Source organism: Amphibalanus amphitrite, unplaced genomic scaffold (assembly GCF_019059575.1).
Source record: "Amphibalanus amphitrite isolate SeventyFive unplaced genomic scaffold, NRLGWU_Aamphi_draft 000827F_arrow, whole genome shotgun sequence".
NCBI lineage: Eukaryota > Metazoa > Arthropoda > Thecostraca > Balanomorpha > Balanidae > Amphibalanus > Amphibalanus amphitrite.
In genome coordinates this window covers 265,628-287,448 of record NW_024882321.1, presented here as the reverse complement: position 1 = coordinate 287,448, position 21,821 = coordinate 265,628, and the positions used below count along the sequence as shown (strand labels likewise).

Genomic DNA, 21,821 nt, shown 5'->3' with positions numbered 1-21,821 from the left:
ATTAGTGCCTAGCGACGCCTCTTTGGCTATTCATGCCTTGACACGGAAAAGGACCGACCGACATTCCGCCGGCACCAGCGCCATCTACGACACACCAGCCATATCGCTGAGGCGCCAGCTACACAGATTGGCAGCAGCCGTGCACTGTTTACGAACACAGACATGAGACATGTATGTGTGTAGTGGCTGGAAATTAAATATTCTTACAGACATAAACTTATTTAAAGCTTTTTATCAATATTTGATATTAAATTTGACTATGTAGCATTAGGCTCAGAAGTCGACAGCATGGCCTCCAGAATTCGGACTTAAACTCGGCCTTTGACAATACAATTACAGGCGATATCAGCATACCTAAATATATTTACATTTCGTCGTAATTAATAAAAAATACGATGCAAGGAACGGAAACATCATAAAAACGTCAATTACAACAGAACACAAAATAAATGAGGCAGCATTATGAACGTCTCTCACATGACCTCTTGTAACATGGAAATGAGATCAACAGGTATGAAAACGTGTACCGTGCTTGACGCAACAAGATATCTCATATTGCACAGACCTTAAATATGATGATTATCAAAGCAATTCAATAATAGAGTCATGAAGGTAGACGACACAACAGGACATTAAAAAAAAAACAGTATGTAGTTGCGTAAAATTATTGCAAGCACGGTGGGCTCCATATTTAAGTGGATGAAGTGCTGATAAATTAAAACACATTACTTTGCAAATGATTTGAATACCAGTTGACAGCACAAAGTGCATGAACGATTTTGCATTTGAATCGCAATTGTTGACAACATTGCAGCTACTCTCGACAAGCAAATAGAAATATCCATTGGCGAGCATCATAGCGTCAAAATCAACAGGGCATCCAAACATACATGCGAGTATACGATAAAGATTTATAGGGGTCAGGAATTATCAGACAAATACTTTAAAAGGATGAGTCTCCTTAGTAAACGGTTTTTGTTCAAAATATTTAGCCAACAGTCGCATTTTGTCTGCATCGCGGCTACTCAGATGTTCACTCCAGTCACTGTTTCTCTTGACGTACAACGTCAGAGTTTATCCTTCGCCAGCCCTATCGCGAGGAGGTCACACCTGAGCCGTTCCAATTCGTCGAAATCAGTCCTGCCTCACCGGAGCCATTCACACCGTCTCGTCGTTGGTTCTCTGGCGCCGAACTTGTGTTTCCATCACGCCAGAGCACGACCACGCCCTCAGGTTACCCTTCCACCACTTGCCTCCTCTCTGACCAGTCACACGTCCCACCGGTCCCACTTTGACCAGTCACACGTCCCACCGGTCCCACTTTGACCAGTCACACGTCCCACCGGTCCCACTTTGACCCGCCACACGTCCCACCGGTCCCACTTTGACCAGCCACACGTCCCACCGGTCAAACTTTGACCAGTGTCACGTCCCACTTTGACCAGTGTCGCGTCCCACCGGTCCCACTTTGACCAGCCACACGTCTCACCGGTCCCACTTTGACCAGTCAGACGTCCCACCGGTGCCACCCCGACCCGCCGCTCACAGGACACCGCCGGACCGCAGGGTGGCAGCCTCGCTCAGCGGCTTGTCTGGCCAGAGGGAGCGCCGAACGCCAGAGTTGGTCGGCGAGTTGTCCCCGCCTGAAATGGAGCGGTATAAAAGACAGTTATCGATAAATGCTACAAAAGCTGTATTAGCAACTCCTTTAATTTGCTCCTTGCTAAATGAATGTAAACAGTAAGCATAATGTCAGCAACACATAATATTTGTCTCTGAGAAGTAGGTACCGCTGCATGATCATGCGTAACGCGTACCGTTCCTCGTCATCAACGGCATTATCTGCTCACGAATGCGTAAATTTGACGCTATTCAAAACTAAACGCATGCAGCTAAAACGGTCTTTATTCAGACGCAATACCATGACACCATGGTAAACGTATAGCATAACAAGACAAGGGAGAGCCACACCAAACCACAAAACACCCATGCTTGTCACATTAGTACACTCACCTTCCCGTGAGGTAGACATGTCTTTTACCTACTCGTATATAGCTCTCACCTGCTCGTAGATGATACATGCATGTAGAATCGGTGTTTATTTGAGGTTATGCGAGGCAAGTTCATGTGAAGAATGCATCAAAATAACACACAATAAAAATGCTAACGCACTGAAGTACACTGCAAATATCATACTTCATCCGGTTTATAGACCGGATGAAGTATGATGTTTGCATATGATGTTACAGTGTTTGCATTGAAAGCCCCACCAGCCACCCCCTCCCCCTCACCCCCCCCCCCCCTCCCACACACACGTACACACATGCGCTAACTGTCGCCTGGAACCGTGACAATGCGAGTATAAACAGTCGCCGTCCTGGAAAAATAAACGGACCTGAAACAGAGCCCTGTTCCGACCGTCGGGAAGGTTAACAGCCAGGAGCGGATTCTGGAGGTGCACATGTTTGCCGTTTGATCGATATCCCCATAGAATTGGTAGTCTGAAGGACTAAGGGATGAATTTGACGTTCTGTTGGTGTTGGTTATCAGCTATTCAACGGAATCGTACCTACTTCATCTTTTATTTCTGCTAGTAATACATAAGTTTCGAGTAAGTAGTGCGAAAATATCTATGGCAGAATGATTTACGTCTTTCACGTTATTTTAAACAAGAATATAACGTGAGTTACTAGCTTTTTCATATGAACTATAATTACGGGATGTGCATATAAAGACGGACCACCGTTTTCAATGCAAAGGGCACCCAGGCGCGTAAACGGTCACCCTGGGGAGGCATGCTACGGCATTCGTTGCACCGACTGCCTAACGGGGTACCGAAACGGGTAGGTACTAGGTGGTCACTAATAAGGACTAAGTATATCGGTCTAATCGGTCTTATGAGGACTAAGTATATCGGGTGGAAAATAGCGGCAGGACACATACTGCAGTGTTGATCTGAAGCTGAATCATGCATATGTATGAAAAGGACGTTAGCTGTTGGCAGCGGCACCGTGTAACCACAGAGAAGATAACCCGCATCATGCTGGCTGTGTAGAGATCCGTTCAAAAGTTATTGCGAGAAAAAATATGTACCTACTAAGGCCGTTCACAGCAAACTGTATACTCGGTTTCTTCTCCAAGTTCAACGTTTGGCAGTCACACTGTTATGGTTGGGTATATTTGGTGGTTGTTTGAATGTCATGCATAGGTACTGATAATCATGCCAGACCGTGTCTATAGCTACATTAGTATCCTGCATGCTATAGAAACCAGAACCAATGACTGAGTTCCCTTACCTTTGATGGACAGGTTGTGGAGATCCTGTTTCCTGACAGCATTCTGATCGCCGGAGCTCTTTATACTCCCTGTAACTGGTACAGAGTCAGCATTCTCGGCTATTTTTCTTTTATTGGCTACTGATGTAGTGCATACATAAATATCTATACTTTTATCGTCGGGGAAAATAATCTGATAACGCCAAAGGGCTTGAGAGAAATGAGAGTAGCAGGCGGTACCTAGTGTTTGCTTTACCATTGATAAGTCTTCAAATAAAGCCTTAGGAGAGCGGCGTTATCTCTCTTATTATGCAATTCCCAGCTTTTATGTGCAATTTGCCATCGCTATTTTTAAGTATGGATGCATCTCCTATTGACGGTTTTAGTCACTGAGTAGCAGCAAATGCGTTTAAAGTTAATGAAGCGCGGGTGAATATGAAGCCGAGCCCATTCAACGAAGCTTGAAGTACGTTCCGGCTACAGAGAATGGGACCCTAGCTTCACTTCTACGTTTCTAGAAACATCCGTTCCTTTGTAGAACTTGTGTGCTTGGCGATATCATCCAATTACACACTTAGGTGATTGCCTAGCAGTTACACACTTTGCAAAGTGCATCCGACTAACTTTAACGAAGTTATCTAATACCGCCTCCCTTCGACCATCAGCGCCTCCGAACTCTAAACAAAACTCCGTTTGGCACAATATCAATCCCTTGATGGCATCGCGGCGTCTACGATATGACGCTAATTCCGTGTTTTGTTGGCTATCGTGCCTCGGACGGGGGCGTGGCTGCGTGTCTCTAACGGCACGAACCCTACATTGAGTACATAAGTCGTGCTACGCGTCAGAGGCGTGGGCTTCGGACAGGCAGGACCGTGGCCTGGGTCCGTGGGCTCAACAAAAGCCTGGGGCTGGGGGTGACCAAAATCGAGGGCTGCGTGGTGGTCAAGCCGCTGGCTACAGGCGTCAGAGTCGCTTACTGAGGGGCTCAGAGCCGTTTTCTGAGGGTGCTCAGAGCCGTGAGGTGCTGAGGGGTGCTCAGAGCAGTGAGCTGGGGCGCTCAGAGCAGTGGGCTGCGTGTGGCGGTCACCTGATGAGCGCGGGCCGGGCAGCAGAAGCGCAGACTGGACACTGCCGTGTCGACCGCCGCGCAGTCGGGCCATCAAGTAGTGCGCGCCATCCGCCTGGGTCCAGCAGTCGCCTATGTGGCGGCGGCGGTCAGCGTGCGGTATACAGAGAGGTTCCAGAGGTATAGTGGGCGGTGGAAAGGGACGACTGCTCCCCTGCTCCACCCATTCCACAGCCCGTGGAGAACACGCAATGGAAACAGCTCGAACGTTTATTGTGAGACAATTGACAAAGCAATGAGCAAAATGTTTAGGTACATAAGCTTACGACGAATTTTATCTATGTGACTTTTCGTCCGTTTCGTTTTCTAATTTATGTTTTTGTGATAACATTTGAAAGCGTGTCCATTGCGTTCGGCGTTTTGACCATGAGTTTTCACACTCAGAGGTCGGTTAGTCGGCCCCATTGAGCTGGCTCACTCAAAGGTGCTGACCGGGGAGAGGGGGGTAAGCTCGACAGGGTACATACATCCACGCCAAGCCAGGGACAGTGATGAGCGCTAGTAAAGGGCATAGCGTGAACAAGGGGTGACATGACAGGCACACGTAAAGGTGCACGGGGTGAAACGCTGAGCAGAAACGAAGCGAAGCAGGTGATCTAGCGATGCTCCAAAGACGTGTCGTCCGCTGCCCCGCCAGGATTTTGTGGCAAAGTTTGAAGCCTTAATATTTATCCTCCATGAGAAATTGCACAGCCATCGATTCTCGGATTTGCATGTTTTAGAATAAAGAGTGGTCAGCATTAGCTGAATGTGAAATTAAGGCAGAATCTCTGCAGAACTCATCATTTTAATAATCTCGTTCATCCTTTTCTGAATGCAAAATAATGAGCCCAAAACGAATAAAGAACATGGTTTGCAAACATGAGCAGTTTGTTTTACGGCTCGGATAATACCTCTGTGCACACAATATAGCGATAAACGATGTGATTCGATTATATTATTTCTACAAATCAAAATATTTGATTCAAATATAAACCAATTTCAACTTTCCAACGTTCACAAAAAAAATGTGACAATAAGTCCGGGTGGCGAGCGAACAGCTACAAACGTCCAGAAAGGTAGAGAGCGTAGGCCGACTTCCCAAGCCAAGCTATCCACCACTCACCACCGCCAGACGTACCCTGGTTGCCGCCATACTGCGACCTCCGTCGTCCTAGCAGGATGTCACGGTAGCTGTCCCGAAACGCCGAGCAGCGCGCTCCGTAGGTGATCGGGTTCAGCGCTGAGTTCATGTAGATGCACCAGTAAGACTGAGAACAGCGACAGGGTGTGAATTGAGGTATTTACAGACCTACCAGCCCGACTGAAAACAGCACTATGCTCGTATGCTGTCAGAATCGATAAATGCGGGTTTGTTGCCCCCTTCCCGCTCTTGGTTCAATCGTCAGTAGTTCTCGTTCTCGAAGAAAATGCATAAGTAAAAAGAAATCTCCAGAGTTTGCCATAGACCATGCTATATAGCTAGCTGAGTCACTAATAACAATGGCTCAGAATTTGTCGGCCTCTTCGTTACCTAGTCCATAAATTGACTGTTACACGGCGGTCTCCGGTTCCATCAATAAGCATTCCACGTCTTAGCAATTTCCAGGAATTTCCCGCTTTCCTAATTTGACTCCGCATTCAATCGCGCCGAAGGAACTCTGGGATATGACCAACGTCTTCTTATACAAATTCTGGCCGCAAAGCCGGCTCATTTATCCAATCGGAACACGACAGTGACAAACGAGGCTCAGAGCTTCAATCAATGATGAAGTGATGGGGAATATTTTACCTATCATTCACGATTTGCACCAACTATAAAATTATCCCATTTAAAACCCCGTGATAAACATGTGAAGGACCCCTTCCTACTCAGTACTGGGCATAGAATGACAATAGGTACAATGACGGACATGTCCCGTCCAAGGCTATGCCCCGTCCACTCACTATGGGATTCATGATGATGGGCATGTGCTCCTGGCCGGCGTACACCAGCCCCGTCGAGTACACGATGTAGGGTACGTGACAGAGCAGGAAGCACGCCAGCACGAGGAACAGTGTGACGGCAATCCGCTGCTGCTGCAGCACACGGCGCCGCTCCGCCATGTTGGACGTCTCGCCCATCCTGTGCAGTGACGTCAGCAGTGACGTCAGTACAGAGACAGTGACGCCATTGGTAGGCAGTGACGTCAGGGGGTGGAGACACTCATTAATCGTGAGCGAGTTAGTCAACCAGTCAGTTAAGTGCTTTAATTTATGATATTCCGATGTCGATTTTAAGTTTCTCCGTCTAATCCAATTTGAATATTCATTGATATTTTTAATACGGTATACGTTTCGATAAATATTCAGACTTTATCAATTATACAGATCGATTGTTTGCGATCTGTCAGCAATCGGTGCACACTTATACCTGTTTAGGTGTTGTCGAAAGTTGACGAATATCCTGGTGTAGCAGAATAGCATGACGCCGAGCGGCAGGAAGAAGTTGAACGTGCTGTTGACGGCGCTGTGAATGTGCTGTTTGGAATCGCGCGGGATGGCTGGGCCGCACTGAGTAGCGCCCTCCTTATACACTGCAACACAGCGAACAGTTACAGATTAACGGTCTGTTACGTAGTCGGGTGCTTCTAATACCAGCAATAGTGGAAGTTGTTGCAGTTGACGTTAACACATGCAAGGGCGCGGGAACTACTTTCAGACGGGGGGGGGGGCACACCATAACAGAGATCAACCTGGGGTACCCCCAAATCTAGTTTTCTCGCCGGTTTTAGGCCACCTATTTTTCATCCCTTGGCTTCTTCAACAAAAAAGAAAATATTTGCAAAGAAGTGCAGTTTTCCGTCTCAAAGTTGTGAGGCACCGCCACCACGGCCCCAGAGTTGGGGGGGGGGCAAGCTGCCCCCACTGCCCTCCCCCCAGTTCCCGCGCCTATGAACACATGCTAGGTACATAAAACGCTATCATACAAATCGGTCGATGTGGTGTTATACAATACTGAACGAGGCCGGTGTAAATAAATTTTCAAGACCGAGGTCCTTACTAAATTTTTGAACGAGGCCGAAGGCCGAGTTCAAAAATCAGTAAGGACTGAGGTCTTGAAAATTTATCACCGGCCGAGTTTGGTATGTATTTTACTGTATGCCAACGATAAAATAATTGTCTAGACCGAAGCTCTTAGCCATTTTTTTGAACGAGGCCATCCCAAAATGTTGACTTGGTAATTCATTTTTGACCGTGGTCACTTTGCTTACACCAGTTATTACCACACCCCTCAGGCTAATGTATTTGAATAGGCCAGGCATACAGTAAGAATTCGTTACAGAAGACAGATGTTCGTAAAAAAATCATTCCTTATCTTTTATTTCACTGACCGCTTCTGTCTTATGACAAGTCTATGTCAAAAATAGTGAACACCGTTTAATTAACCATACCATGCGACATATCAATTCAAATAAACATGAGAGACATGATACATTTGATAGCAGTAGCAGCTATGATTCAATGAAAAATAAATAAGCTTCCAGCATCGCGCCCATTCAAAGAATGATTACCGCCTACCGGTGCACAGAGCTGCACTGCTCCAGTGAGAACACCTACCCGTATGTGTCAGCTCCAGTGAGGACACCTACCCGTATGTGTCAGCTCCGGTGAGAACACCTACCCGTATGTGTCAGCTCCAGTGAGGACACCTACCCGTATGTGTCAGCTCCGGTGAGAACACCTACCCGTATGTGTCAGCTCCAGTGAGAACACCTACCCGTATGTGTCAGCTCCAGTGAGGACACCTACCCGTATGTGTCAGCTCCGGTGAGAACACCTACCCGTATGTGTCAGCTCCAGTGAGGACACCTACCCGTATGTGTCAGCTCCGGTGAGAACACCTACCCGTATGTGTCAGCTCCAGTGAGGACACCTACCCGTATGTGTCAGCTCCAGTGAGAACACCTACCCGTATGTGTCAGCTCCGGTGAGAACACCTACCCGTATGTGTCAGCTCCGGTGAGAACACCTACCCGTATGTGTCAGCTCCAGTGAGAACACCTACCCGTATGTGTCAGCTCCAGTGAGGACACCTACTCGTATGTGTCAGCTCCAGTGAGAACACCTACCCGTATGTGTCAGCTCCGGTGAGAACACCTACCCGTATGTATCAGCTCCAGTGAGAACACCTACCTGTATGTGTGAGCTCCAGTGAGGACACCAGTACGGGAGTTCGTGAGCTCCAGTGAGAACACCTACCTACCCGTATATATGAGCTACAGTGAGGACACCTACCTACCCGTATGTGTAAGCTGCACTGCTACAATGGGAATACCTACCGGAGTGTGTGAGCTCCGGTGAGAACACCTACCCGTATGTGTAAGCTCCAGCTGCGGCGTGAGGTTGTAGAAGATGGACCAGAGCCAGGCGGCGGCCAGGATCACCACGATCCTCCTCCGAGTCATGAACCTGCTGAACGGTCGCGCCATGCTGATGTACTTGTGGATGCTGCAGCGGAACAAATAGATCTATGAGAGCATGGTTACATAAGCGAGTCGAGCACGCATATTGCATAACATAAAGGGGAAAGTGGGGTATGACGGGCATGTTAGTTTTGCGGGTCTGTACCTCTGAAGTCTTTTCTTCGATTGCTTCACCAATTTAGCACAACCATCTTCAGGCATTTTTCTTTCAGTGCCCCTTTGACACCTAAGGTCTAAATCCAATACTTTTCAATTGAGAGTGTTTTTAGCAAGACCCTGCAAAAACCCGTCTTACCCCACCGGGGAGGGTAAGACGGGCACTGATGTTGGGGCAAGACGGGCACAACGTTAGTTTGAACTTCTTTACATATTTACTGCCGAATAATTATGCTAATACATCTTACACATCTGGCTTTTGATCTTACAGTCAATATTGTAAGGTTCGTAGCATCGCACGGCTACTTATAGGCGTAATGGTATTGATCGATGTAATGAAAAAATTAAACAAATTCAAAGCTGTCTATTTAAATAATTTCGATGGAAATGCGTTGCAAATGATGTAGAACAGCGTAAGTTAGCTTAAAATAACAATATCAGATGGTTTGCATTCCTTTCATCATTGTTGCCCGTCTTACCCCATTCGGCTGCCAATAAGGATATCACACCGCCTCCGGGCACCAAATTAAAGGATTCATTCGCCAGCATACACATTTGGATGACACCCTAAGACGAAACTCTCATCAAATTTCCAAAACAAAATATGAAACAGCGAGGTCAGAAAACACTACGAAACACGATAGTTCTGCTTAGAGTGCAAGGCACGTTTTTAGCTTTTCCACAATTTTTCAAAAACTATTTAAGATGCGTACCTCTGCCTTCACCTCACAGCAAAGAACCACACGGCCGATTACCAACCACAACAAGAGGTTGCTAGCGCCAACGGTTTGGGCTAGAGGGCCGGTGCCCGTCTTTCCTACCCCGCCCGTCTTACCCCACTTTCCCCAACCACATCCCGCTGTTGAATATGATCAAAAGCTAGACATGTAAGGCTATCAGCCTGCACTGAAAACAATTTCACCCAAAACTGGCGAGTAAACCGGTGCCTCGCGGGTACCCCTATCCGCAACCATTTTTAACCACCCTCCCAGGAGTCAATTTAGGACATAACACTTTCGCAATTCACTCTGGAGAGTAGTAACCCTCCACGACTATTCGCGCACCAGTGGCTCGTGACCCCTCCATCGAAAGGTATTCATCGACGCCTACCTGGCAGCAGCGCCCCACAAACCCCTAGGAGATGGGGTTACCCTCCACGCCTACCCTTCGCCGACCAAGTCACGAGGGCCAAAAAAACTCCCACGCTTGACCATATTTGCGGGAAAATATCTATATTATAGCAAGCTCACACCTAGAAAACATCGGTGAGAAAGTTTCACATCGGTGGGAAATGTCACATCGAATTCCCATAGAAATTTCGACATGACTCAGTCACCGGCAGTCATGCAGACCGCCCGAAATCAAGAAGATGTGTCGCTGCTGCTTTCGTGACCTATATAAGAATAAAAATGGTCTCACTTGGTAGTTTCGGAAGAAAAAGCCTTGCCAATAGTCCCGTGATGAATATTGCAGAGGTTTTAAAGATGCACCTTAACAATTGTACTTTCGCCCCCACTTGGAAACCGCCAAACAATGTGCCAACATATAATTGGTTCAAAAAAAAGTTTAAAAATTGTTGTAATTCAAAACTGTATGAGACAACGCCATCTAGTTGTAACAGTAGATCCAACTCCTTCAGGGCAGGTTATGTAAAGGTTCGCCATCCACGGATACGCGTTTACGATGCCTCGAGTAGTTCCAACTCTTTCTGTGAGGGCTGTGCCAATGACTCGACACCCGCGGGGACAATATCCGGTGCTGGGTACCTACCTTACTGCAAACTGTGGGTACAGTGCATATTTACGAGTAATAAGGCAGGCAAGTCTGCTTACCCTCTAGCTAGAATCTGGACATGGCGAGTTAATACACATATACCACCCGCAGAGCAACACTTAATTCGCCAGCTTCGGGTGAAATTGTTTTCAGTGTGTCAAAAACTCGTTTATTTAGAACAATCCTCGGAAAATGCACATGTGATTACGGTTCATTCTCGCTCAATGAGCCATGGGCGATATATAATACGGCTGACCTCGCCACAATCTCTAGGTATGCACTCAAAACTTTTTTACTACCTCCTGGAGAGTTCATTTTCATCAAACCCGCAAGATAATAGTATATTGAAAGGGTAACTCGCTGCTACCATTATGTGCATAGTAACGGTACGTGGTTAATATGAACTTATTCGCCAGCGAAGAGTATTATTACCATGTAAATATCAATATTACTCTCGCGATCCAGAACATCACGAAAACTCTTTCCTCCTGGGTATCGTGACTCGGGTACAGATAGTCGTTTCATGCGTGGATCTTGTTTACCCTCGTGAAGATGATATTTGAAATGGAAACAATCAGCCAATCAGAAACGAGATCGGCCGTTTGCGGTTTGAAGGCCGCGCGCATCTGTCAGTTTTCGGCCGTTGGTCTCCGAGAGCGGATGTGAGCAGTGTCGGTGCCGCGCGGCGTGGCCGTTGGTGATTGTGCTTGTGTGTTGTTCATCGCCTATAGAGCCTCTGTGGACATTTTATTGTAAGTACCGATGTGCTAGAGCATTGCGTGCCTTTGAGTGGTGCTAATTTGACCTGGTTAACAGGACCCCGTGCACGGCCACGTGGCCTAGTGTTGTGAGTACGTACATTAATTTTGTTGTGATGCTACAAGTTTATGCATTTTGTTGGTGACTTTGAAAAAGCCTTGCACTGTAGTGATCCAGTCTCATTATCTCACGCAGACGGGCGACCACCCAGGAACGCCGTCGCTCACTTCAAATATTGTGCGCTCTGCCTAATCCAATATGAGGGCGCTGAATGTCTTGTATTCATATTCAAATTGCATTCAAGTTGTATCGTGGTGTTTATTTACCGCTTGTGCATTGCTGAACGCTTTGTATAAATTTGTATGAATAAGTGAAGAGTCTCACAATGTTCATGGTTGGTGTGCCCCTCGTATTGTTTGTACGGAAGCCAAATATACCTACATTGTTGCTCTTGAAACATTTTTTTTTTAGTTGGTGAGCTCCGGTTAACAGAAGCTTCGTGAAGCTTCTAAAGGAAGCGTCTGTGGGTCTGTTACCATCCTCTGGGGGGTTTACACTAAAGGAAAGAGTAAACATTACCATGTGACAAAGGGTAGGCCATAAGAATATACTCTCTGTAGGAGGGTAAAGCACAGAGTAGATGATGCGTTACTCCCTAAAAAAGGGTTCCGTTAAAGATTTACCCTTTCAAAGAGTGTAACCCAAAAAATGTTACACTCTAGACAAGAGTAAATCAAAAGAGTTTACCATTCAGAAGATGGTAAAAAACGTCTGTGTGTCATGTTACCCCTCCCTGGCGAGTTTACTCTTCATGAAAGAGTAAAATTTACCATCTGGAAGGTGGTAAAAAACGTCTGTGTGTCAAGCTACCATGCTATGGCGGGTTTACCCTTCAGGAAATGGTAAAAAAGTTTTCAGTGTGTAGAACGTTCTGTAAACAGCCAATTCTATGGTAGCCTGTGCCCTGTCACGGGCGACGGCACAAGCCCCCTGACAGGACGCACAAAGCACTCGTCAATCCACTGCCTGTACTGAATCGTTTAAAAGAATGAGATAAATGCAACGACAGTAAAAATCAATTGATAACACGGGTAGAGTTGTCTGTGAACGTGAAGAACAGAGCATGAATGAATAACGAAAAGATAAAAGCTGGTTGAATGATTATTTCCACTTGAAGACCGACACGTTCCAAGGTCCAGTGTATGAAATGCTGAATAGCTGAACGAGGAGAGCCAGAAGAAGCCTTCCTGCTGTTTATTGGACTAATGAGTTCAAAAAGTACTTCTCGGAAACCTGTGACCAGGCGCATTCACCGCCCCTCAATAATACCCCGTAATTTGTTACTGGCGGCCCATCCCAGCGCTGACCTTGGACGCTGATTGGTCTGCGGGTCCTTGAGGAGGAACAGACGGCAGCCGGCGGCGGTGTCCGGCCGAAGTGCCGGCGTCTGGTGGCAGGCGCGGCACCCTCCCAGCGTCAGTCGCGCTGCGACCGGCCCGCAGAAGGAGCATGCAGCCGGCGGTCCGAGTTCTGGCGGCGGCCGCGGCGCTGCTGCCGCTGGCCGCCCCCGCCCCCGCCCCCGCTATGGACGGCAGTGTGGTGGCCGTCTCGGAGAGCGGCATACTGCACCTGGACGCCAGCGGCGCGCTGATCGCCTGGCGACCCGAGGTGTCCCAGTGGTGGCAGGCCTGGCACGTGGCCACCAACCCGCGCAACGGCACCGCCTGCTGGGTCAGCTCGCCCGAGGATCAGAGCGTGGCGGGCGTCATGCGCTGCGCGCCCATCACCAGCCTCAACGAGACCTGGGACCTGCCGCAGCCGCGCGACTTCAGCGTCAGCAAGGTAGACGCCGTCGCCTTCGACTGGGTGGAGGAGAACTGGTACCTGACGGTGTCGCGGGTCAACTACGTCTGCAGCTACATGTTCGATCGGTGCGCCAAGCTGGGTAAGTCGGGCGGCAACGTCAGGTATTTCGCTGCGTACGACATCCCTCACCGGCTGCTGTTCCGTATTGCCACCGAACAGGCTGGCCCGTACAAGTTGGAGGTGGTCAACCTGGATGGAAGCGACGTGCGAGTGCTGCCGACAGAGCTGGGCTACCCAGCAGGCCTGGCAGTGGATCCAGTCAAACAAGAGGTTTATGTTATTGACCAGGGAGAACGGAGCTTTGAATATGCCGTCTACAAGCTAGACTACAACGGCGAAGGTAAGAAGCTTGTGACAAACCTTGGCCGCGAAGGATTTGGCGTAAGCTGGAGACGCTCCATGGATGTTGTTGACGGCAACGTAGTCATCATGCACGGTGACCAGAAGGTCATCAGCTCCATGTCGACCTCAGACACCGAGAGAGTGGACTTGGTGACGGGAGCGGTGAAAGGCGCGACGGTGCCGGCGCTGGAGAGCGTCGAGAAGCTGCTCGCTGTCAAGATATTCTCATCTGCCTCGCAGCCGGAGACGGAGAACCAGTGCGCGGACGCCGGCTGTGTCGAGTTCTGCATTCCGACGGCTGCCAACGGCACGGCCGGCGCGACCTGTCTGTGCCCTCCCGGGGAGAAGCTGGTCGACCTCAGCTGCCACAAGGAGTACCCGCTGTACGCGGTGATCAGCGGCGGCGACAAGCTGCAGGTCGTCGACATGCAAACGAACGAGGTGAAGACCGTCCTGGACGGCCTCACCAACGTCACCAGGGTGGACTTCCTGTGGACGGGCGGCGAGGAGTTCCTGCTGTTCTGGGTGGACGCCGGCAGCGTGTTCAGCGGCCGCTGGCTGATCGGCGGCGCCGTCACCGACGTCCGTACCCTGTTCGAGGCCTCCGAGACGGTCTACGCCGTGGATGCCGCCGTCGACTGGGTCCACCGCCACCTCCTGTGGATGGAGCGCGACACCACTGCCTCCTCGTCCAAGCAGTTCACTGTCGTGCTCTCCTCCCTGGACGGCGCCCACCAGAAGAAAATCTCAAACACCTACGGAAAGAGGAAGCGTGCCATGTTCGTCTTCATGAGCGGTCATCAGGTCGGCTATGCGCAGGACCAATGGGGAGATTTGGAGTTTGAGACGATCGAGATGACAGGCTCCACTGGCTGGAGCTCGATCGGCTCGTACGGCAACAAGTGGCTCAGGTCCATGCCTGACGTCGTTGCCGTCCATCACAGTCTATCGGGAGAGGCGTGGAGGGCGCGGTTCTTCTGGGTGAACGCCGACGAGCAGTCGATTCAGCAGCTGTCCAAGACCAACATTTTCGCCAAAATGGAGCTCTCCAGTCTGCTGAAACACCCAACTCTGTCCGACGCCGGCGGTCTGGACGTGCTGGACGACAGGGTGTTCTGGACGGAGCGCGCCACCGGTCGCCTGTGGACGGCCAACAGTCGCACTGGAGAGGACGCGCGCGCCCTGAACGCCACCACCGCCGGCGGCAGTCTGCGGCTGCTCAGCCCGTGGCGCCAGCCGCCGCCCGACCCGCGATTCGTGGGCTGCGACGTGGCCACGCGAAGCGGCTGCTCGCACTTCTGTGTCACCGGTCTGGAGAGCTTTGAGCGGGTCCCGGTCTGTGTGTGTCCCGACGGCATGGAGCTGGCTGACGACAAAAAGACGTGCCAGTAGGACCAGCGGTGTCGACACCCGGTCGTCGCCCACCAACGCGTGAGGACATCAGTGGCCTCAGGCCTGGTGTCAGGACTGACTGTGTCCAATCTTGTAGCATGTTCATTGTTCGGCACAGTGCACACAGAAAAACTACTGCCGAAATGTATGGCACTGTTTTTTCCTAGATGACAAAGGTAATGAATTGCTAATAAACTGGAAATGTGGTCGGTCATATACTATACTGATGCACGCCTTACTGGAATTGCCAGTGCGTACATAGGTAGCCCTTACCAATTTTGCCTTGTTCGTCCCTTAAATGAAGGATCACGCAAAAAAAACTGCCTATTGCTTCGTTCGATCGCAAATTAAAACGGCCCATTTGTTCCGCCTCTTCATTGAAGGGACAAAGGAGAGGCGGGGGATAAAGTTCGCACATGAGATTCACGAGACGGCAGCTAAACATCGACGGTAGGAATCGATTGACGATTGCTACTATTATTTTGGCGATCAGACAAAGCCTTGATAGGTATAATTTTAACGAGTCCCGCATCGTTTGCTAAGAGAGGCCGGCTACGTCAGCATAAAAATCATGTTTGATTTCTCTGTCCTCTAATTGATCTAATCCTACCCGAGTGTTTTTTTTTTTTTAGCGAATTCCCACTCATATTACAGTGGTGGGTTCGTCTATGCTCCGTGGTTTCGGTTCGTACTTCGTAGGTATTCGTTTCGGATTTCGATACTCTCGGTCGTCGGCTGAAGCTCGGGTCTCGTAAAACACTTCGCAGTGGCGGCAGAACACCTTCAATTGAAGGGGGGGGGGGCAGTGCCAACTTTTGATCCCATTCTTTCCATGCAACGCCCATAGGGCTAATGTTAAAATGCCCAAATCAAAGGGGCGTACCTATGGTGCCCCGGTGCCCCCCTCGTTCCGCCGCCTATGACACTCCGAATTAAACGTCTGAGGTCAAACATCGGGTCTCACGCTTCCTGAGAGACATCTAGCGGCTGAGTGATGAGGTACCGTGCTTTGCGGCACAGCATCCGTCAGGCGTTAGCGTAGAGAGACATCTGGCGGTAGGATAATCAACTATTTAAGCATATCGTGCTTTGCGGCACAGCATCTATTAGGCGTTAGCGTAGGCCGTAGAAAGACACCCGGCGGTATAGTATTAACTAGCTCATAGAGCATAACGACCAAATGAACAGCTGCCCACGATTAACAAATTTCGATGTTAGATCATTGTTGCACAGTAGCTGTTCAAGTGTTCACGGCTGCGGCAATGCATTGGTGGTCCTAAAGAGCTCAAGCGCACAACACATCATCGTAGACAAGTGACAGTATGACAGCTCAGTAGGTAATGACACCTGTCCTGTCACAAATCAATGTTGACAGCTATGGTTGTACACAGCCGACAGTCGCATAAGCCCTGTTGACAGTCGCACCTGTCCCCTGTTGACAGTCGCGCCTGTTGACGATTGTCTGTACGCGCTCGGCCGTCAAACAGGGCGCCGACTGCGGTGACACCGTGTCGACCTTTATCGCTGGACCAATATCATTATGTCGGTGGGCGCGGACCGTTTATTGCCTCAGGCGATGTGATTGGTTCGGCTGCCGGCGCGGCCGACAGGCGGCAGACGGGGGGGGGGGGACACGCGCACCGACCATCTGACCCGTCCACCGGTCACTACAGCTGGGTGTCAGAGCATACGAAGCGTGCGTTCGGCATATGGAAAATGGGGGACAATTTTCCGGGATCACCGATAATTATTTGGTATTGGAGGCAGGGATGCGGAGCCGGAGCCGGAGCCGGAGCCGGAGCCGCCGGAGCCGGCATATTTTGCCCGGAGCCGGAGCCGGAGCCGGAGCCGTGAAACAATATAGCCCGGAGCCGGAGCCGGAGCCGGAGCCGTCAAAAAAGGGGGCGACTCCGGCTCCTTTTCTTAAGAGGAAACAATTATTTACCTAGTTCGGTTTGACAGTTGAAGGCGTGAAACAATGTGGTATTCAAAATAGCCTTGTTATACAAATACAGAAGCAACGTGTACCAATCCCATCGTCTTTTTTCTTCCACCCGTATTTAATTGATCGCATAGGGGATGTACTGAGTAGAAGCCGGAGCCGGAGCCGCCGGAGCCGGAGCCGCCGGAGCCGGATCATTTTACTCGGAGCCGGAGCCGGAGCCGGAGCCGCCATGACATTTCACCCGGAGCCGGAGCCGGAGCCGGAGCCGATTTTTTTCTCCGGAGCCGGAGCCGGAGCCGGAGCCGTCTGAAATTTCCACGGCTCCGCATCCCTGATTGGAGGGACCATCGATGCAATAAGTCATGTTTTACATTGCTATTGTTTCGCTAATGTTTCTATTGCTCGTTGTTATGTCCGTTGTGCAAGGTGTCAGCCTAAAACACCGATTGATTCCGGTGATCCCGGAAAATTATCCCTCATTTTCTAAATGCCGAATACACGCCTAACATCACTCCATCCGCCGAGTGACGTTCCAGTGACGTCCATCAGCCGCACTGACGTCTGTTTCCGCCGCACTGACGTCTGTTTCCGCCGAACTGACGCCAGAGGTCAGACCCCACAGCGTGGTTCCGATCACCTGGCTAACTCGCTCGACCTCTCAGCGACGCGCCCATCGGGCCGGCGCTAGCTCCGAGTTACGGCGCGTCTTTACGGCCACAGGAAGGCATCAAAGGCATTCCTCGGCCGCGCGCCGCCTCGTGCCGGTGGGGAGGGGGGGGGAGGAAGGTCACGCGACAGGTCTGTCAGTCAGGTGCGGGCCCGCCCACGACTCGTCGCAACGGCACACGGCACATGGCACACGAGACGAACGCAGAGAGGGAACGGCTGGGCCACATGCAGGCTTCATATATAAAAGCATGTGTTGTGTTACATAACATAGCTATTTATGGACATAAAATGCAGTAAATGGGAGCATTTCGTGGTAACTATTTTCTCGTAGCAAAACAGGGTAGTGTAAACTTTTCTTGACTAATCATCGCATTTGAAAAGTGAAGTCAACCTCTTCGCCCCCGATCACTGAACTGTTTCACTCGTTCAGTAAGCGGAATCTGTTTCAAATAAAGGGTAACATCAGACTCCGTAACCCATTCGCTCCAGCACTGCTAGCGAATCGAGTCCGCTGTTTGGTCCGTGAGTCCACTGCCAAACGGTCTCTCACGTCTCTGTGGAACTGCGGTGGGCCTCAGCCCCCCTGGGACCCAATTAAAAGGCACCATATCCTCACGGTCATGGGGTGGGAGTCCATTCTAAAGCCAGCTCATGGCCTGGGAAGGTCTGCTTGTTCCACTTGATAGGAGCATATGTATACAGGGACACGGTACATATGCACAACGTGATTTTGTCGAGCAGTGTCCTGTGGCTAACTAACGGGAAAAGATGAGAGAGAGAGAGAGAGAGAGAGAGAGAGAGAGAGAGAGAGAGAGAGAGAGAGAGAGAGAGAGAGAGAGAGAGAGAGAGAGAGAGAGAGAGAGAGAGAGAGAGAGAGAGAGAGAGAGAGAGAGAGAGAGAGAGAGAGAGAGAGAGAGAGAGAGAGAGGAGACAAATAATTGTATTAAAAAAACGTAGGTCTTCTCGTCGAAACAAAGAAATAAGGAAGCGTCTTATAATTCGCTATTTTCAGACGTTCGAGTTCAGACAATTGAATACTGGGCCGTCTTTTCCACCACGTGGTTCGTGTAATAGTCCAGTCAATTAGGGATGTTACCAAGGGACGGCCAACACCAAGGCAAGTCCCCCACAACGGTGGAAACAAGAAAATACCGCTCCGGAACGCTTGTATAAGAGCTCGGCATACATTTATCACATCCGTACCGGGTCGGTATCAATATTTATCGAGAAACAGCCGTGTGATGTCAGATGACATCACAGGACGTCGAATGCCTATCGCTGCTCACCAGTGCCTACCAGACAACGGCGCTCGTCCTATCATCTGCCTATTTAGTAGCTTTGGCCGGTGAAGTCCGTGAAGATGTGTTATCTACGTGCGATAAAGCTATCGTGAATATGGTCATAATTCGTGGATATCAGAGAGACGTCATAGGAAGACTCTCCCATCTCCAACTGCCGATAGCTGAACCTGAACGTTTCACTATGAAGGAAGTGTCTGATCATATTTCAGCGTCGTATCGTAAAATGTTGCTATGGTTAAAGGAGAAAACTGACTACAAAAGCAGCGTAATGAGTATGCCGGTAGGTCATGTCTAATTACTTCACTTTGAATGTGTGCCGACTGATCCAAGGGTCGCCCCACTTTAGTTTAAATACGGACTTGAAGTTCACGAATGTCTGTTGGCTTTGAACATCCATACCATGGTCTCAGAAGTCAGAGCCCACTGCTTGCCATCAGTCTTACTGATCGTCTTATAGCTTCATATCCACCCCATCGCCCATCCAATCAACCCCTCGACGCCGGAGCATTCCTCACCAGACCCACCAGACCTTCAAGACCCACCAGACCCACCAGCCAGCCAGCCGGCAGCTACATTTGTCTGGTTTATCGTGCGAACGACCCGAGGCAGACGCATCGCCAACTGACGCTCCTACCGTCGCGGGCGAGCGCGGCCGTTTATAAACAGTCATCCAGTGCCACCCCGGGAGCCAAGCCGTGCCCTCCACGCGCGCACTTCGCGGTGTAAACAGGCCATTACGAGACTCACTGGGATTGGAATTCGCTCACAGAGCTGATGAGATGGAAGGAACGGAGGGTGAAGGTGGGGAGATGAGACTGAGTAACGCTGATAGGGATGAGGAAAGAGTACCTAATCTAGAAGAGACTAGAGACTTATCTTGAAAGGGTAATCTTGTCACGGAGAGTGATGAGTCTGTATCTAGTTATGCATTGAAAATCCGTTCGAGTTCACAATGCCGGAGGGCAGCTTATTTCATTGAAGGTTGGTACTTTAAACGATGGGTGATCGGCGTGTAGCTATAGTTACCAAATACCTGCATGCATCATAACATACGCAAGCAAAAAATATAACGCGTCGCTTTTTGTATGATTCGCACGTTTCAACTTTAGAATACGCCAATCGTCAGCCCCAAGGATCATCGAGCCACATTATTTTGAGTTACAACATTCAGTTCACTATCCCCCGTTCCCGCCCCCGTGCCGCCGTCATGGTATAAGTGCAGCAAGTCACTCACCTGATGTGCATCATGGTATGGATGGAAGCCATGGTGCCCAGTCCGAACGTGAACCCGTTCAGCTGACAGAGCACCTCTCCGAACACCCAGCGGCCCTGTGTGAGCGTCACCAGCGCTACGGGCATGTTGACCAGCGCCGCCAGCACGTCCGTCACTGCCAGGTTCACCAGGAACAGGTTCGTCCGCGTCCGCATCGAGCGGAACCGGCACACGCTCAGAATTACCAGGATGTTGCCGGTGACGCTCACGATCATGAATACGACGATGATGATGCTCAGTGCGATGACGAACGGCGTCGGGTAGCGGTGGCTGATGTCGCCGATGGAGCCGTTGCCGTACAGCGAGCTGGAGCCGCTGCCGCTGGTGTTGTTTCCCATTGGGGACCCGCCGCTGCCGCTGCTCACAGAGCAGCAGCGGGGTAAACGCGCCTGTCTGCCTGTCCGCCTGGGTGTTTGTTTGTCTGCCTGTCTGTCTCCACGGATTGCCGTTTTTCTCCAATGCTGTCCGTCTGTCTATTTGTCTGTCTTCACTGGGTAGCGTTTCTTTCCACTTGTTCTGTATCACTCACGCAACTCACGGACACAGATCTGAAGTCGTAGACAGTAAAACTGCCACTGGAGGAAACGCTGACTGTCACACAGTCGGGCCAGGTGATACGCGTCCCACCTTTAGCGCACACCTCAGACTGACTGCCGACTCCGTCTGCCCAACCAACGGATATTGATATAGGGACAGGTGACACGGCACGTCCCTCGTCGCAGAGCACACCTCAGACTGACTGCCAGCTCAGTCCGACGATAGCGCCAGGTGACGCGGCACGCGCGTGCTCCTCGGCGGAGCGCACCTCAGACTGTCGGGACGTTCCGTCCGACCAGCCGACGGTCGTCGGTTCGTCGGCTGACCGGCCGGTCAGCAGATCTGCGTCCGACCGAGGGTGCTGCTCGCGTCGATGAACGAACACCTTTCGTCGGGCACAAAAGGTCCAGAGTCTGTTACAGAAAGCAGCTGAATTTGCTCGCTTCAAGGGTATCGCGAAGTAGCACAATCAACAAATTTAATAAAATCGCTTAAGTTTCACTTTCTTCTTGCGACGTCTATTCTAGAATGCCACCTCTTCGCCAGGTTTGTCATCAATTCACTCTTCTAAACTGTTAGCGACTGAGCTGTCGGGAGTGACAACGCCTGTCAACTATCTATCTGTATCGGTCCACCCTCCACCTTGCCACCTATCCACTATCCACCCTCCGATGTCCACGTGCTCTCTTCAACCTCTTCTGTCCACTCTATACCCTCGCGTGCTCCACATGAACGCCACACACCCCGCGTGGCAGCGGTCACCAGAAAGCCCACCGCCGGTTGGCTGATGAGGGCCCAGTGTTGACAGATTCCGCCGCTGTTGACAGATTCCCGTTTGGTTGTGACGTCACTGATAGTCACCGGCTGATAGGAGGGCCGCCCACCAATCAGGGATCGGCAGGCGGCACTGCGGCGCAGCCTACCTAACAGGAGACGGCGGGGCACAGGGGTGTCCCTGA

General features: G+C 50.3%; 1 protein-coding gene across 3 annotated transcripts; it reads right to left on the bottom strand.

Annotated features, from left to right (window-relative positions):
• Positions 1-343: 343 nt before the first annotated feature.
• LOC122366735 (histamine H2 receptor-like) lies at positions 344-21,665 on the bottom strand. 3 transcript variants are annotated; one of them, XM_043339272.1, is made up of 8 exons: positions 20,287-21,665; positions 8,738-8,874; positions 6,797-6,959; positions 6,331-6,508; positions 5,525-5,654; positions 4,366-4,476; positions 3,297-3,365; positions 344-1,643 (listed from the first exon to the last, which is right to left on the bottom strand). In XM_043339272.1, the coding sequence occupies exons 1-8, from the start codon at positions 20,661-20,663 to the stop codon at positions 1,543-1,545; spliced, it is 1,266 nt and encodes a 421-aa protein (XP_043195207.1). In that variant the 5' UTR covers positions 20,664-21,665; the 3' UTR covers positions 344-1,542. The 3 variants fall into 3 exon arrangements, with proteins under 3 accessions (XP_043195207.1, XP_043195206.1, XP_043195208.1); XM_043339271.1 differs by having other exon boundaries at positions 3,297-3,371; positions 20,287-21,662; XM_043339273.1 differs by lacking the exons at positions 3,297-3,365; positions 4,366-4,476.
• Positions 21,666-21,821: the final 156 nt, after the last annotated feature.

Excerpts from the sequence above, each read along its gene's own strand:
- LOC122366735 (XM_043339271.1), bottom strand. The coding sequence starts at position 20,663 with ATGGGAAACAACACCAGCGGCAGCGGCTCCAGCTCGCTGTACGGCAAC. Across the intron at positions 5,655-6,330 it reads CCATCATCATGAATCCCATA|TCTTACTGGTGCATCTACAT; the intron begins GTGAGTGGACGG and ends CGCTGTTCTCAG. Across the intron at positions 4,477-5,524 it reads GCAGTATGGCGGCAACCAGG|GCGACTGCTGGACCCAGGCG; the intron begins GTACGTCTGGCG and ends GCCGCCACATAG.